At 36.2% G+C, this 16,667-nt stretch overlaps 2 protein-coding genes across 4 annotated transcripts in view; one reads left to right on the top strand and one right to left on the bottom strand.

Annotated features, from left to right (window-relative positions):
* The first annotated feature begins 3,675 nt into the window (after positions 1-3,675).
* Positions 3,676-10,976, top strand: LOC127522426 (proteoglycan 4-like). 3 transcript variants are annotated; one of them, XM_051912406.1, is made up of 14 exons: positions 3,676-3,733; positions 4,890-5,001; positions 5,088-5,204; positions 5,783-5,896; positions 6,105-6,158; positions 6,694-6,759; positions 7,295-7,408; positions 8,565-8,822; positions 9,072-9,158; positions 9,247-9,386; positions 9,470-9,626; positions 9,712-9,819; positions 10,475-10,603; positions 10,813-10,976. In XM_051912406.1, the coding sequence occupies exons 2-14, from the start codon at positions 4,929-4,931 to the stop codon at positions 10,917-10,919; spliced, it is 1,524 nt and encodes a 507-aa protein (XP_051768366.1). In that variant the 5' UTR covers positions 3,676-3,733; positions 4,890-4,928; the 3' UTR covers positions 10,920-10,976. The 3 variants fall into 3 exon arrangements, with proteins under 3 accessions (XP_051768366.1, XP_051768374.1, XP_051768359.1); XM_051912414.1 differs by having other exon boundaries at positions 3,676-3,760; positions 8,565-8,759; XM_051912399.1 differs by having other exon boundaries at positions 3,677-3,760.
* The window catches only part of LOC127522497 (nucleoprotein TPR-like), a 25,182-nt gene continuing 19,466 nt past the window's right edge, over positions 10,952-16,667 (bottom strand). Inside the window, exons 38-51 of the mRNA XM_051912555.1 lie at positions 16,429-16,577; positions 15,675-15,755; positions 15,377-15,577; positions 15,168-15,305; positions 14,607-14,697; positions 14,215-14,402; positions 14,016-14,087; positions 13,834-13,925; positions 13,637-13,746; positions 12,239-12,337; positions 11,981-12,140; positions 11,782-11,891; positions 11,547-11,642; positions 10,952-11,213 (exon numbers count right to left, since the gene is read on the bottom strand). Coding sequence (XP_051768515.1) covers positions 11,155-11,213; positions 11,547-11,642; positions 11,782-11,891; positions 11,981-12,140; positions 12,239-12,337; positions 13,637-13,746; positions 13,834-13,925; positions 14,016-14,087; positions 14,215-14,402; positions 14,607-14,697; positions 15,168-15,305; positions 15,377-15,577; positions 15,675-15,755; positions 16,429-16,577 — 1,646 coding nt within the window. The 3' untranslated portion in view covers positions 10,952-11,154. The remainder of the gene's footprint in view (positions 11,214-11,546; positions 11,643-11,781; positions 11,892-11,980; positions 12,141-12,238; positions 12,338-13,636; positions 13,747-13,833; positions 13,926-14,015; positions 14,088-14,214; positions 14,403-14,606; positions 14,698-15,167; positions 15,306-15,376; positions 15,578-15,674; positions 15,756-16,428; positions 16,578-16,667) is intronic.

Genomic DNA, 16,667 nt, shown 5'->3' with positions numbered 1-16,667 from the left:
TTGCTCTTGCCTTACTTTGAAATAATCTTCAGGCATGAATATATCCACTTAAATACAAACCTTTAACAAACAAGCTATACAAATAAGAGTTGTAAAATGAAACCCAGATTCACCTTCCTTCTCAGAAACACATTCACAAGCAGTTTTCTTGTTTAAATGAATCACGTTATTTAGGTCTTTGGTGTTTGTTTGTTTGTTTGTTTGTTTGTTTTTTTGTCAAAGAAGTGAAATTCTTTAAATCTTTTACTATTACTAATTTATAATATATTTTATATCTTATTATAAATATATTTATTTAATGAAACAACTAAAATATGAATACTATTTAATGTGACAATGTTACATTCCAAGTAAAAGTGAGGTGTCATAGTGTTGTTCGGGTCTGTCTGATTGTTCTAAATCAATTATTTTGTGACTCACTGGTTGGGAAACTTTTTTTCCCTAAAATTAAAAAGCACTTGTAAAACGTCTGGAACAGGCAGAAAAGGAACACCATTAATGCGTTTCTCAGCAGGCATGAATGAAATGTGCTTCTTTCATCTGTCTCTGTTGTGTGTCTAGACTGATGGTTTTTATGGAACTGAAAATGCACTTTATGTGTTCATGTGTTTTGATAACAATGCCATAACAATATGTGATTATATGATTTCTTGAATAACCATAGACATACCACAAATGTAACAAGATAGCAAACAATTCAGTCTCACCTGTGAAATGGCTGCATCAAAATTTTTATCTGTTTCAGAGCCATCAGTATCATTTCCTGCTCATTCACATCAACGGTGCAAAGTAATGGTGGTGGATATAACACATGAACAAGCAAAAGCACTGAACACTGGATTTGATCCATACCAGGTCCTAAAAACACATTTTCACTGACTCTACCAAATCTATTCCTTATATAAATTTAATCCACAGTCCATCTCTGTATGGATTGTGGATCCATTTAGATAGAAATTTCTTTCATAAACATCAGTTTACCAATATGCACTGCAAAAGTTTGCACAGTTATATAGCTGATGAGAAACCATGAAATTATATCACTATTATATCACGATTGCCCCTGTATCTACACTAGATTACTATAGTCAAGTCAAGCTCTTTGTTTATATTGTCATTATACAGGAACATTATAGATATAACAGAAATATAACAAGTATATATTTGAACCCAATATATTTAATGCATTAATAATAACACTATTTTGTATATATTTAGGACTATTTTTAATACATACAGTATATACAAAAGTTTAGGGTCAGTAAGATTGTTTTTAAATTAAAGGGTTAGTTCACCCAAAAATGAAAATTACTCACCCTCATGTCGTTCCACACCCGTAAGACCTTCGTTCATCTTCGGAACACAAATTCAGATATTTTTGTTGAAATTCGATGGCTCAGTGAGGCCTCCATAGCCAGCAATGACATTTATAATATTAATATTGAACCACTGTACTCACATGAACTGATTTAAATATGTTTTTAGTACATTAATGGATCTTGAGAGAGGAAATGTCATTGCTGGCTATGCAGGCCTCACTGAGCCATCGGATTTCAACAAAAATATCTTAATTTGCGTTCCGAAGATTAACGAAGGTCTTATAGGTGTGGAATGGCCTGATGGTGAATAATAAATGACATTATTTTCATTTTTGGGTGAACTAACCCTTTAATACTTTTATTCAGCAATGATGGATTAAAAGTGAGAATTGAGGCTTAACGTTGTTTCAAATGATTTCTATTTCAAATAAATGCTGTTATTTTGAACTTCCTATTCATCAAAGTATCCTGATGTATCACAGTTTCCTCAAAAAAATTAAGGAGCACAACTGTTTTCAACATTGATAATAGTAAGAAATGTTTCTTGAGCAGCAAATCAGCATATTAGAATGATTTCTGAAGGATCATGTGACACTCAAGACTGGAGTAATGATGCTGAAAATTCAGCTTTGCCATCACAGGAATAAATTACATTTTAAAATATGTTCAAATAGAGAACAGTTTTTTAAAAATTGAAATAATATCTCACAATATCACTGATTTTACTTTATTTTTGATCAAATAAATGCAGCATTGGTGAGCATAAGAGACTTCTTTCAAACGTATTAAAAAACTGATTTTTTTTAACACCAAACTTTTGATGGTAGTTTATGTATTTTTGAGTCATATATTTAAGAAATATATTTAATAAAGTTATGTACACTGTACAATGTAACACTTTGAAATTCAGTTAATAACTATTTAGTGCATCAGTAAATATTTCATAGGTTACATGAGTTTTAAAAGGTCTACAAGATATATATTTTTGGCATCAAAGTGATGACTGAGCAATGAGTAGTATGATACAAACTTCACAGTACCTGTGTCAATAACAGCTGTAGTGCAAAGATGAATACATCTGTACCAGTGCTAGAACAACATTGATATTGTAATATGAGACACTCAATAAAGTGACCTATACTGTCCTTAAAAATCCAAAGTAAGAACATTGGCTGTCTCTAAGGTTTTGATTTTTTCATTTTCTCGAACTTTGTTCAGACTATTAACAACAATGTCTGAACAGAGTCTGACTGTATTGCCTTTGATTGTTGGGGACATGTGGACTAATGCGTCTGAATAGTGGGTGTCCCTGAGGCAATGTTGACTTTTTGAAGCACATGACCAAACCAGAGGATTGAAATAATCACTGCATTGTGTTTGTAGGTGTGGTACACTGCTTTAACATCTGAAAGACATTACTTCAGAACAAAAACCATTTCCCACAAAGAGGATGTTTTCTCTCTCTCTCTTAAGTTTCTTCACAGCACATGGTCATTTTATTGCGACAGGAACTGAGAGAAAAGCTGAAACATTTATTACAAAGCACAATATAGTATTTTAATGACTACATTGTTGGATTTGGTTTGATTTTGGGTATTAAGAGGTCATTACGCCACCATCCTTCTCAGTTCGGCTTATGAAACAACTCTGGCAGCTATCTGAGACATATACATACATTATCAACCGCACAAACAATCACCAAACACTTGAATGTCCTTGACCACCTACATAAAACCAACTCTTTGACCAGATCGAGTGACTCATGAGAGTGAAACAAGAGAAATCTGTTGGGCTTTTTGGTGATAGTTACATAGTTTAATTTTCATGACCACATTAGAAAGGTCAAACACCATCTGTGACAACAAAATAAAGTCTAGGAAAAGTGCAGGACCTCTGCAATGACATCTTTTGGTTTCTCTGAATTTGATTAAAAAGCTTCATTTTGACCCATTTTGACCCATGAGATCCAAGGACATTTTAACAGAGGTCACTCTTCTGTCAGCAAACAAATGTGCTGGTGCTGTCACTGCTGCTGTTGTCTAGTGTGTGTGTGTCCCCACAAGGATAGTAATACCATTCAATGTTGACCTTATGGGGAAATTTTTTTGGTCCCCATGAGGAAAAAAGCGTATAAATCATACTAAATGAAGTGTCGGGGGTAGGTTTAGCGTTGGGGATAGAATATACAGTTTGTACAGTATAAAAATCATTACATCTATGGGAAGTCCCCATAAAACATGGAAACCAGTGTGTGTGTGTGTGTGTGTGTGTGTGTGTGGGAGGTTTGATCCTCTAGTCTTTACATCATCATGCTTTAATTGGGCTGCAGTGGTTAATTAAAGTTTCTGGCCAACAGGAGAAATCCAGCTGCCATACAATATAAAAGAGACAGAAGTGCCCAAGGACAGAACAAGGTGAGTTCGCAAAGACGCTTCTTTTCGGTAAGTCTTTCTCTGCACACACTCAAAGAAATAATTCTCATAATGTTCACTTTATTTTCAAACAATTCGTTTTGATTTAACACCATGTATCAGGTTTCTCATTCAAACATGATTTCTTCATGTTAAATTGACTTGAAATGGTAACTTTTTATGTTTTTGAAAGAAGTTACTTATGCTCACTAAGGCTGCATTTATTTAATAAAAAAATACGGTAAAAACAGTAATATTGTAAAATATTATTAGAATTTAAAATAACTGTTTTCTACGTGAAAATATTTTAAAACGTAATTTATTCCTGATGAATTTTCAGCATCATTACTCCAGTCTTCACTGTCACATGACCCTTCAGAAATCATTCTAATATGCTGATTTGCTGCTTGAGAAATGCTTATTACTGTATATTATTATTATTTATTATATAAAATGTTGAAAACCGTTTTTGCTACTTAACATTTTAGTGGAAACAATAATATTAATCAAACATTTGGTAAGATTAAAAAAAGAGAGAAATTAATATTATTCATCAAGGATGCATTAAATTGATCAAAAGTGCCAGTAAAGACATGTATAATGTTACAAAAGGTTTCTATTTAATAAATGCTTTAATAAATTTACTAAATAATTGTAATAAATGCTGTTCATTGAACTTTTTATTCATCAAAGAATCACTATTTCCACAAAAATGTTAATCAGCACAACTGTTTTCAGCATTGATAATAATAAATGAAAATTCATCACAGGAATAAAATACATTTTAAAATATATTCAAATAGAAAACAGTTCTTTTAATGGTAACACTATTTTACAATGTCATTGTTACACATTTTACATGTAGTTACTGTGGTAATAACTAGAAATGCACAATTACATGCAATTAACCCTAAACCAAACCCTCACCCTAAACCTATAGTAAGTACATGTAGTTAATTATTATTACTCAGTACTTAAATGTATAATTACACTGTAATACTGATACTTTAAAATAAAATGTAACCCTTTGATTTATAATAATATTTCGCAATATTACAGTTTTTACTGTATTTTTTGAACAAATAAATGCAGCCTTGGTGAACGTAAGAGACTTCTTTTAAAAACATTCAAAAATTGTAATGCTTCCAAACTTTTGTAGGTGTTTTTATCAGTGTGCACTGCTCTATTGACGGTTACCATGACTGGACCCGCTCTGGTTTCGTCTCTCCTGGCACTGGCCTGTGTTCTCCTGCCACTATGTGCTGCTCAAGGTGAGTCGCGACCGCATCCTTTCTGGATCGGTCCATCTTGGTTCTGGTGACGTCTGGTTAATTGCAGCTTGTGTTGTTGTGTGTAGGCAGCTGTGTGGGCAGATGTGGCGAGCCGTTCACACGCGGACAAATCTGTAACTGTGACTACAACTGTTTTGTCCACGGCGAATGCTGCAAGGATTTTGATGACGTCTGCACCGCCAGTAAGACCCTCATCGCCTCACAATAAAGTTGCTACTCTTTTTTTTTATTTTATTTTTTTTTTTATTAGGCTAATAATTTATTTATTTTTTAAAGCTGAATAGTACAATATTCAAAATGATATAAAATTAGAAATGGATGCTGGGATGCTTTTTAACACCTTTAAAGGCGTTCAAATGTAGCCTGAGGCTATGCTTGAGTTTGTTTTTCCTTGTGTTGTGTTTTGCTTTTCTTTCTTTTTTTAATTTTTATTTATTCATTTTGACTAATAGGCAACGTCGTTTCTATGAGTTTCTTCATTTTTAAACCCTCACCAAATATTTTCTTTAATTAATTTAATAAATTAATGATGTAAATCCTGAACATATTCTGACATTATCAGATTTTTTTTTTTAATTGAACAATTTGAACCTTTAGAAAAAAATGTAAAAGAATTATGAAGAATTTCGATTATGTGTTTTGCATTTTTATGGCCAAATTAATGGCCAATATACGATATAGTGAGAATATGGAGCTCATATTCGAAAAGGAAAAAACAACTCAGTTTTACAGGGTTAAAATTGTTGTGTGTAATTGGCAGGTGACTCCTGCAGGGGTCGCTGTGGTGAGCCGTTCCGCCGCGGGAGACAGTGTGAGTGCGATTCAGACTGCGTGCTGCACAACACATGCTGTCCTGACTACAGCCGACAGTGTGGTATGCTTCTTCTTTACACTAGGACAGGGGTTTTACAGACCCAGTGACCCCCAGTATAAAAAACACTACCTAACATTACTTGACTATATGCTACCTAAGATTACATTCATTCAAACTGTCAGAAATGGCATGAATATTTTGAAAATGTATATAACATCTGCACTGACCAGTTTTATTTTAGTTTTGACTTTATTTTTGTTTTCATCAGATGCTTTTACCAATTTGCAAGCTGCAAGAAGCTCAAAACCAAACAAACCAACAGGTACTATTTTATTGTTTATTTTTTGTATGATTGTGACCTTTTTATCAGCTCGAGGGACCGCTTTAGAGCTGAATGGCTGTATATGCCGTAAACTCAGGAAAAGGTCATTCCCTTAAGCTGCAACATGTTAGACATAAAGCCAAAATTGTCTTCAGTCCCTCCCAAGACTAAAACACCAAAGATGCCTGATCTGAAGCCCCTCAGAGCCCCCAAGAAGCCTTCAGACAGCAAGAGTGAGGAGGAAGGTACAGGTAAATTTAATCTGTGGAGATAAATCGCAAAGACAGACTCCAGGTAACTGAACAGGATTCAAACCAGCCCAATCTAATGAGAAATACAGAACAAATGGGTTATTGAGATTTGTTCACTCACACAAAAGTTGGGTCCAGAAGATAAAACAAGGCATATTAGTGAACGACACTGGTTTATACAACAGCAATACGGACAAGATCACCAATAGTGGGCCCAGCTCTCATTTTATATTAACTTCAGATTAGATAATGACAAAGTGTATTTTTATGTTCTGTTTTTTTAGATTATACTGAGGAGTGTATGGCAGCATGTCTCGCAGCTCAGCAAAGCCCAGATCTCATGAGAGATGGTAAGTTCAGAAAGCAGATTGGAAGCAGACTTACATGTATTACTGGTGTTCAGTGCCTTTATTACATATATTTTATACATACACACGCAAACGTAAGATTTTTCAATTTTTTTTTTTTTTGAAAGAAGTCTCTTATGTTTGCCAGTGCTGAATTTATTTGATCAAAAATACAGTAAAAACAGTAATATTATGAGATATCATTACAAATTAAATAACTGTTTTCTATTTTAAAATATTTTAAAATGTACTTTTTTCCTGAGCAGAATTTCCAGCATCATTACTCCAGCCTTCAGTGTCACATGATCCTTCAGAAAATCATTCTAATATGCCATTTTGCTGCTCAAGAAACATTTCATATTATTATCAAAGTTGAAATCAGTTGTGCTGCTTAATATTCTTGTGGAAACATTTTTTCAGGATTCTTTAATAAAAAGAAAGTTCAAAAGAACAGCATTTATTTTAAATAGTCTGTAACATTTGTAATATCATAAATGTATTAACTGTCACATTATGTATATGTATTTTTTTTTGTCAGGGACTAGACTAAATAACTTTATGGCTCCATCTGAAGTTCAATCACTTCCTGCTGGTGGCCCTTTGCCCCAGGACATCGGCCTCCATGCTTCTCTGACACCCTCTGACATACCAGGTAACAGCTTAATGTGCTTGCTTAAAACAAATTAAATTATTAAAATTAAAAATAAATATACTTTAAATGGGAAGGAGACAACTAATTCAAATTGGCAGACATTTACATCAGGCCTGGTTCTAGGATTGCATGACTAGGGAGGCATTTCAGAAACTTGGTGGGGCAGCACATTATCTCCCAATGGTTGGTTAGACTTGATTCAATTCGTAATTCATAGGTTTTTGATTCAATTCAAAAAAGAAAGTTTACATACAAGTTTACATATACTTGATTTTTATGTGCATCATTACCTGGATGATCAAAAACTTCTTGAGCATCAATGAATATTTACACATTTTGTAAGAGTTTTGTCCTTTGTAATTGTGATTCCCTTGGATCTCAGTTGGATTTCAGCAGTCACTGTTGGAAAGAGTTAGTAAAAGATTTTTCTGAAGACAGTGGGCTGTTTAACTATCACAACTATTATAAATCCTACAAACGGTGATCATCCAGGTAACAACACACAGTATTACAAATCAAGGGAATGGTTCTTTTGTGGAAATTCAGCTATTATTTTGTCTTGTGGACTATGTAAATATCTGTTATGTAAAATAGCTTATTCAAGGCAGTACAACTTAAAAACAAGCAATATACTATCCCACTTTTTTTTTTTTAATTAATAACATTTTGCAAGTTATGCAAGGTGTGTGTAAACTTATGACCTCTCTATACATAAAGGCTATTTTGAAAACAACAAATAATAATTTTTACATAATTTTTTAAGGATTTTATTTACATGATTTGTCATCCATGACCATGTATCAATGTATGTCTATGAATGGCCCGAGTGCTTAGAGGCACAATTATGAGAGAGATGTCATTTGCTCATGTGATTGTAATAGTAAACGTCCTGAGAAGCTATAAAGTGATCAGAATCCTCAGAAAATGTTTCCATGATGAGAGACAGATGGAGAGTTGGCACATCGGATGAATGAAACATGCTAAAAAAACAGACCACACAATGTCTCTAATTTTGTGCATGTAACTAATGTATTTTTTTAATACATTTTTTAAAACAATGTTATCCCACAGTGTGTGTGTGTGGGGTGGGGGCCTGATTCCTCGGCCCTGATTTGATAATCACAATATTAACTAATCTACATATATGCCCTCACAGGTATTGGTTCCAACCCATCTGGGTTCCCTCTGCCATCCGGGTTCCTTCTGCCAGAATCCGGTCCCGCTCCTTCAGCTGGGCCACTACAGGCAGGGGGTCCTTCCTCTGGGAATCCCCTAACCCTCCCTGTGCAGGTCTCCCTCTCAATCAGCGAACAAGGTGACGGGCCATCCAGCGGACCTGCCTCTGGTTCAGGTAGACCCAGCACTCTTGTAGACATCGCCCAGGCCATGGCAACCAGCAGCCCCGCAGGAGCTGGTATTTTACTTAATACTTATGAATTTGTTTACATGCCTGAAATTAACACTGATATATGAAAACAATTTGAAATTAGTTGTTTTCAGTATTACATTTGTTTTACATGTTTTTTTTGTTTATTATGGCATAATTTATATTAGCTTATAAATTATACTGTCACTCTTTCATGTTATATACTTCTGGTTGTATATCAGTTAATTAAAATAAATTAAATCTGAATATATTTAAACCATTAATCTGTTTTTTAAGATGCAAACTCAGACCCTGATCTCTGCAGTGGCCTTGTCATCGATGCAATGGCAGCTCTCTTCAACGGCACCGTCATAGTTTTCAGAGGTAAAATTTCTATATATATATTCTGTTGCATATTGTGCAATTTTTTTTTTCTAAAGACACTAATTAAGCAAAGTGCTTTCCATCTCAGGTCACTTCTTTTGGCTGCTGAACCCCAAGACCAAGAGGGTCGGTCCTGCTCGTAGAATCACTGAAGAACTGGGCATCCCGTCTCCCATTGACACGGCCTTCACACGCTGCAACTGCCAGGGCAAGACCTACATCATTAAGGTACTGAAGAACACAGAAAAGAGTCACTAAATGTGTTTTCAACCCTTAAAAAAACACTGAGTTGTACATGTTCCTTCACTAAGGGTGACAACTACTGGAGTTTTGAGAATGGTGTTAAAGAGCCTGGATATCCCAGATCGGTGTCCCAGGACTTTGGTGGGCTCACCGGGGTGATCACTGCTGCTCTGCCAGTCCCAGCCACCAGAAAGAAGCCAGAGTCTGTATACTTCTTCAAGAAAGGTGCTCTTGACCTCTTATGTTTGATAAGCATCATTAGAGATAACTAAAATGAGAATATAAATCATAATTTGAATTTTCTAATCAGGAGGTACAATTCAGAAATTCTTTTATCCACCTGGAAGTGGACCAACTTGCAGTGGAAAGAGATCCAAAAATTCAGTCTACGCCAAGATCCGCCGTGCCAGACAAGCAGGTGCTCTGAATATTTTAATGCTAAATTGAGGTATTTGAAGTCAATTGTCTTAAAGGGATAGTACACTCAAATGAAAATTTTGTCATTACTTACTCACCCTCAAGTTGTTCCAAACCTGTATGAGTTTCTTTCTTCTGTTGAATACAAAAGAAGATATTTTAAAGAATGTTGGTAACCAGACAGTTGACGGCACCCATTAACTTCCATAGTAGGGAAAAAAAAAAATACTATGGAAGTCAATGAGTGCCGTTAACTGTCCGGTTACCAACATTCTTTAAAATATCTTCTTTTGTGTTCAACAGATGGAAAAAAACTCATAATAGCAACTGAACAGTGTTATTTTAGTATTATTTATATTCTACTATAGTATTTACTTTAAACTGAAAATATAAAAGTTAAATTCAGTCATTACATGTGCCCTTTGTAATTTGTATTTGTTTTTTAAATATTTCTATTTTAAAAAAGTAGTACTTAAGCTTAAACTTGTTTTATTTTAGTTAGTTGCATAGACAACATTTCTAATTTTATTTACATTTAAGTTTAATTTCAGATTTATTTTAATTAATATGATTTTTTATACTATTAGTTTTAGTTTATGACAACACTGCAAACAAAATACAACCTCAAAAGTCATTTAATATATCTCATTTGACAGAGATCCAGTTGTCAGGGGAGATCAACATCAAACTCAAAATGAAGGGCTTCCCGACCCCTGTGACATCAGCCATGTCCATGCCCAACCCCAAGAAGTCTGATGGTTTTGATTACTTCGTTCTCTCTTGGCGTGAGTGACAATATTTTATCTTGCAACAGACAAAAAGTATTAACTGTGTGTTTAGAAGCTGACGCAGTTTGTGAGAAGATTAAAATTTACAATACGTTACTGATTAAGTCTCATCTCAGTGCTTTACAGCACTTCAGTCATATCTCAGTTTCTTTGAATCAATACATTAATCATTATTTATGTAATAACACAATCTCTGTAATTTACAGCTAAGGTCTTCAACATCAAGATTAGCGGTGAGCTGCCTGCTTTGTCAGCCCCTGTCAGCCATTCCTCTCAGCAGAATGACATCAGCAAGTGGCTCAACTGTGCCTGAAAAACCAGCACTAAACAACCACCACCAGCAGCTGCATGGCGAGAAAGATTCTCCATTTATTAGCAAAACTTCTGAACAGAGTCAGGATGATTACTCACAAAATATAAAACAACAAATCTAACCAACATTGAAACAAAACATTAACCAAAGTAAAACAGCAGTAGGCTGATTCTGGGTGCTTTGTAGAGTCGTTCATGGGCGTGTAATCTGAGTTTCTGCTGGGCAGACGCTGGGTTTAGATGGGAGTGCCTCTGTTGAGTCCTCGACCCCGGCCTCCACGAGGAAAATCAATACCTGCAGGATAACATTGAGATACCACATTGGATGTCACTCTTTAAACTAAGTGAAGATTTTATAGAATTTTTATAAATTACATTCCTTCTTAAAACAAATTCTACATAAACATCCAAAAATCCAATTTTATACAAACTGTTGATTAATGTCCTGACAAATAAAAAGCTTCTGTATACATTTCAATTAACCTTTGCTTCAATAAAATAAGAAAAGCTTTAAAAATCCAGTCTGTGTGGTGTTACTATATGTGAGAGAGTGTGAGTAATGATATAGAGTGTACGAGTAAGAGGGTGAATGTACGAGAGACAGATGAGTGAGTAATGGGGTCCTAACCTCTCCTGATGAGCTGGCTCCTCCGGGGCAGCTGGTGCTGAGGAAGGAGTCGGCTTGCAGGCTTGGCCTGACCAGTACTGGTGCTAGTGCTGGTATCTAAAAAGACAAGAAAAGTTTTTTTTTTTTTTTTTTTTTTTTTTTTTTTTAACACTATAGTAACTACATGTAACAAGGACAATGTTAAAAAACAAACAAAAAAAAAAACTGAAAGATGCGAGTATGAAATGGTGTGTACCTGCGGAGCTGGATGTGGGCTCTTGACTAGTGGAGGGCAGGCTGGCATCATCGAGCGGCTGAGTGGACTCCAGCTCCGACTGGCCCTCTAGACACGCCTCACTACTCGCCCTGTACACAGATAACACAATTACTACAACTCCACTGAAAAAAAACTGAAACGTTCAGAGGTAAACCAATAAACTGTCGTGAGTGCCCACCCTTCACTCTCAGCCTCGGCCACAAAGACATCATCTCCATCATCTCCCGGGACAGCTTCCCCTGGTGTGGTAAGACTGCCGGTGGACGTGCTCACCATGGGAACCGACTGAGAGGCTGTCTCCGACACATCAGAGGGGTGACTCTCTGTGAACACTGTCACTGTCCAGACAAATGAAAGTAGGAGGAGAACAGTTAGGTTTGACTTAACAGTCATATATCAACCAAACAATCATAACCTGACTTCCCCAGCTGCTCACCTGGAGCAGCCACTTGTAGAGGGGTGGTGGGGACACTCCTGCCTCCAGATTCTTCATCGTGAGCGGGCAGGAAGAGAGGACTTTCATACATGCCTAACCCTGCAGAAGACAGACAGCCTCTTAATTTTTACGTGGCCCACATTACAGTAAGAATGCAGGGTCTTACACTGCAGTCACATCAATTATAGTACTTAGCAGAACTATCACAATTACTAAATATCTAACTAGTAAAAAATACATTCAAATTTTCAAGTTGGAAACTCTTAATTTTATGAAAGCTCCGACTTATTCCATTTGACACCATGTAAAAACTCAAGAAAACCGAATGTTTTGCTTTCATTAAAGCAATATATGATTTATTTAGCATTATGGTAACATGCTGGTAGCAGTGGTAACATTTTACTGTATGGTTCTGTTAACTAGAGATGCATATTGTACACCAGATGATATTAAAGATTATTTAATTAATTGTATCTAATGACATTGAACATTTAATTTTGCATTCTCATTTTCCCTTTTTTAACATTTAAATTGCTTTTGCCATAATCTAACAATCATTGAATATCTTTAAAAACACTAATAATGACATATGTATAATGTAATATATGCATAATATTAAAATATGACACTTTACAGCATTTATTGATCATGGTTTAATTTAATTTATAATTATACTGTTCATAATTCACACATGCTAGATTACAATGCATTAAAAAATGGTGTATAACCTATTCAATGTTAAAATGTACACTAGTGCTCAAAAGTTTGGGGTCAGTACGATTTGAAAAGTGACAGTAAAGACATTTATAATGTTACATAAGACTTCTACTTCAAATAAATTCTGTGCTTTTGAACTTTCTATTAAAGAATCAGTTCCAAAAAGAAAAAGTATCAGTTTCCACAAAATATTAAGCAGCAAAACTGTTTTCAACAATGATAATAAATGTTTGAGCACCAAATCAGCATATTAGAATGATTTCTGAAGGATTATGTGCCACTGAAGACTGGAGTAATGATGCTGAAAATTCAGCTTTGCTATCACAAGAATAAATTAAGTTTTAAAATATTTTAAAATAGAAAACATTTTAAATTGTAATAATATTTTAACTGTATTTTCGATCAAATAAATGTAGCCTTGGTGAGCATAAGAGCCTTCTTTCAAATACAATCAAAAATCTTATAGACCCCAAACTTTTGAACGATAGTGTATTAATAAATAAAAATAATATAATATTAATAAATACTGTAAAAATATTGTTCAGAGTTTCCACAGAAACTAATGCTTGAGACCAAAGGACATGAAAGGCTCTAAAACAGAATCACCAGGTTGTCATCTTGTAATCGAGGTCATTTCGAAACAAGGTGAAAGCATCATTACTGTGTCGTGCTGGTGCTCACCTCCATGTGTGGCCAGATGGCTCAAGTCAGAATGAGAGGAGCTAGCCTGAGGCATCATGTCCTCAGGAGGGCCGAAACGGAAACGAGGAACTCCGGCCACCTGAGGGGAACTGAGATGGAGAGATGCATCATTAAATGAGGCGTTTAATGATGTGTCCCTTCTTGCAATAAAAGAGTGAAAAGCTGCTGTGACTCACTGAATGGCCTCTGCAAAGCCGTCTGTGCGGTGTGGCACAACAAGGGTGGGAGTGCTTGGAACCATTCTGTCATCATCATCAAAGAAGTGTTGCTGTAGGAACCAAAATACTGATGGTCAGAAACTCAGAAGCCCTAAAGACGCAGAATGTTTACACTGGTTTTACGTACAAAGTTCACTCACCATGCTTCCGATTCCAGGCGTGAGCTGGGGTGCACGACTCATTGAGGGCCGTCTGCTCTGTCCTGGCTGCCTCTGTGGAAAAGAATAGTAGAGTTACCAAAATTATTTAATAAAAGAAATGGAAGTACGGAAATTATGTAGTGACCAAAAAAAACTAATCAAAACTCTTATATTTGTTGTAATGGTTTGTCATCCATACCTGCATGATGGGAGGTCCAAGCTCAGGGATGGGGTGGATGTTGAGACGTGGGGGTGGGGTGTGATGTGGTCTCCGAGGGGATTGGGGCAGCCGTGGGCCCAAGCAGGAGGTGGTGGTGCTGGGGACTGGCTGGTGCTCTCTCACAGGCTCAGTAGGGAAGGCCTCCAAGGTGCTGACACTAGCTTCACCTGTGAACACAGAGGAAAGTTATTCAAATTCTGATAAACTGTCACTTATACTTAAAGGGCCATATTCTACACTTTCATAGAAAAAAAAAAAAAAAGGGTTATGCAACTGTGGGATTACAAATTTAAGAATCTGTTTAATATGTGCTGATCCTATGTCCTGACATAACATCACATGAAAAATGTATTGTGTGTGTGATTTTGTACCACTGCTCTGAGAGTCCGCTTGCTTCTGGATTGACCCAGATGCTTCTTGACTCTCTTCATTGTCAATTCCTGGATCAGCTGCCCCACCACCCTGCCAACACACCAAAAACCATATCAAACCACCATAGCATGCTAAATACAGTTAAACTCACTAGATAGGGCTGCACAATTAATCGAAATTTGGCAAACGCTGCATGATAAAGTATATTTATACTTCCATGCTAATTGACATAGCCAATCTCTGTATGGAATACTATAAAATGTGTTGTGTGCCTTATTCTGTGTAAGAAGCCACATTATCTCACAGAAGGATGTTTTCAAATACTCAACTGATGTTATGAAGTGAGTTTGGAGTAAAAACATGTTATTAAATGTCTTTTGTTGGACAAGAGGTTCATAAATTGGTTTAAGCACAATTTCATGTTAATTTGCTATTTATCTTGCAGCCCTATCACTAGAAGAATAAAAGATTCTCAAATATACAGTTAGTTACTGAAGTAAATTAGGATAATCTACTAGCAAACAACAGTAAAGCAACTTGAATGTAAAAGTAGGCGTCACCTCTGCCTCATCCCCCTCATAGGCCTCATTGGCATCTGCACTCCCACTGCCTTCATTACTCTCCTCTGCTGCTTCTGCCATCCCTCCATCACCATCTTCATCTTCATCATCTTCAGCATCATCATCATCATCTTCATACTGCAGGAAGAAGGAAGGTTAATACATGTTGCTAATTACATAGTTTCTGCTTCTCTGAGACACACACTGACCTGTCCAGGCCCCTCCTGCTCCTCCTCTTCCTCCTCAGTGCCACTATCTGTCTCTATGATGATGACGTCATGCTTATACTCCTCGGATGAGTCCTGTCCGCTGATCTGAGACTCGGATGGTTGGGACTCACTCACCTGATCCATTGGGACAGACTGAGACAAAGATTCTTCATCTCCCTCTGCTAACACGGGATATGCTTCCTGTGAGCGATGAACAGATATGATCAGTACACTGGTTGTTCAATGTTGGGATGAACGTTTACAGTTCTACTGTTACTAAGAGATAAATGGCAGGTACCTCACTGGCATCAGAAGGCTGCTGGACTTCTCCTGAAGCTTCACCCATAGCATCATTACTCTCCTCAGTACCTGAAGCATCCTGCAAAAAGAGCATTGTGGGATGACGTATAAATGTAAAGAGTCCATTTTCATTGGCCAATGCACTACAACTACACAAGCAAGTTTGCAGAGACTGGTGATTAAATTCAGATTGCCATTGCTGGCTGCAAGCAACATACAGTGTGACCAGTGTATTGGATTAAAAAAAATGAATGAGCAGATTTTGTTTTCCTCCTAATGCATTCTAAAAGTGATGACATGTGACACGACGGTGGAATGTCATCTTCTAAAACCGTCATAACTTTTTTTTCCACTTTTCATAACAGTCATAATAAATATTTAAAACTAAAAAAAAAAAAAAAAAAAAAAAAAAAAAAAAAGTCTTTAATAACATCATGTGCAAAGCCTCAGTGGATATTTAGGTGAAAATTGGCCCATAACACAATAAATGTTGCAATGTACAATTTTTTTTTTCTTATGAATAAAACTGAATAAAACTCCATCTTAAATTCCCAAAGTATTGTTTCCCTATTAAAAATCATGGATTGTTTTTAATTATATATCTCTTTTCTGGGTCAAAACTGATCAGAATGCAAAAGAAAGGTGTTAATGATCTGTCTCACAATCAGTTTTTATCAGTCTGACAAATTTCTTGATAAATAACACAAGTAACTTCCACAAGGTGTCAAGTGACAGGTACATACACTGCTCACCTCCAGGCCCACTCTTCTTATGATGCGGATCTTCTTATTGATGGGTGGGTGGGTCGGGTCGTCCTGTGTGGTGTCGGACACCTCAGTGGAGCTCTCCTGCTCTTCCTCTCGCACTCGCTTGGGCACAGATGAGCCAGCTGTTGCTGACACTGACAGAAGAACGGTATGTTAGGAGGGAAACCTCATATTAATAAAGAGGAGGTGGGGGGATTCTAGGGGGTCAGTGGCAAAGTTCTGAG

This window comes from Ctenopharyngodon idella, chromosome 2, assembly GCF_019924925.1.
Source record: "Ctenopharyngodon idella isolate HZGC_01 chromosome 2, HZGC01, whole genome shotgun sequence".
Taxonomy (NCBI): Eukaryota; Metazoa; Chordata; class Actinopteri; order Cypriniformes; family Xenocyprididae; genus Ctenopharyngodon; species Ctenopharyngodon idella.
This window is presented reverse-complemented; position numbering and strand designations above follow the sequence as displayed.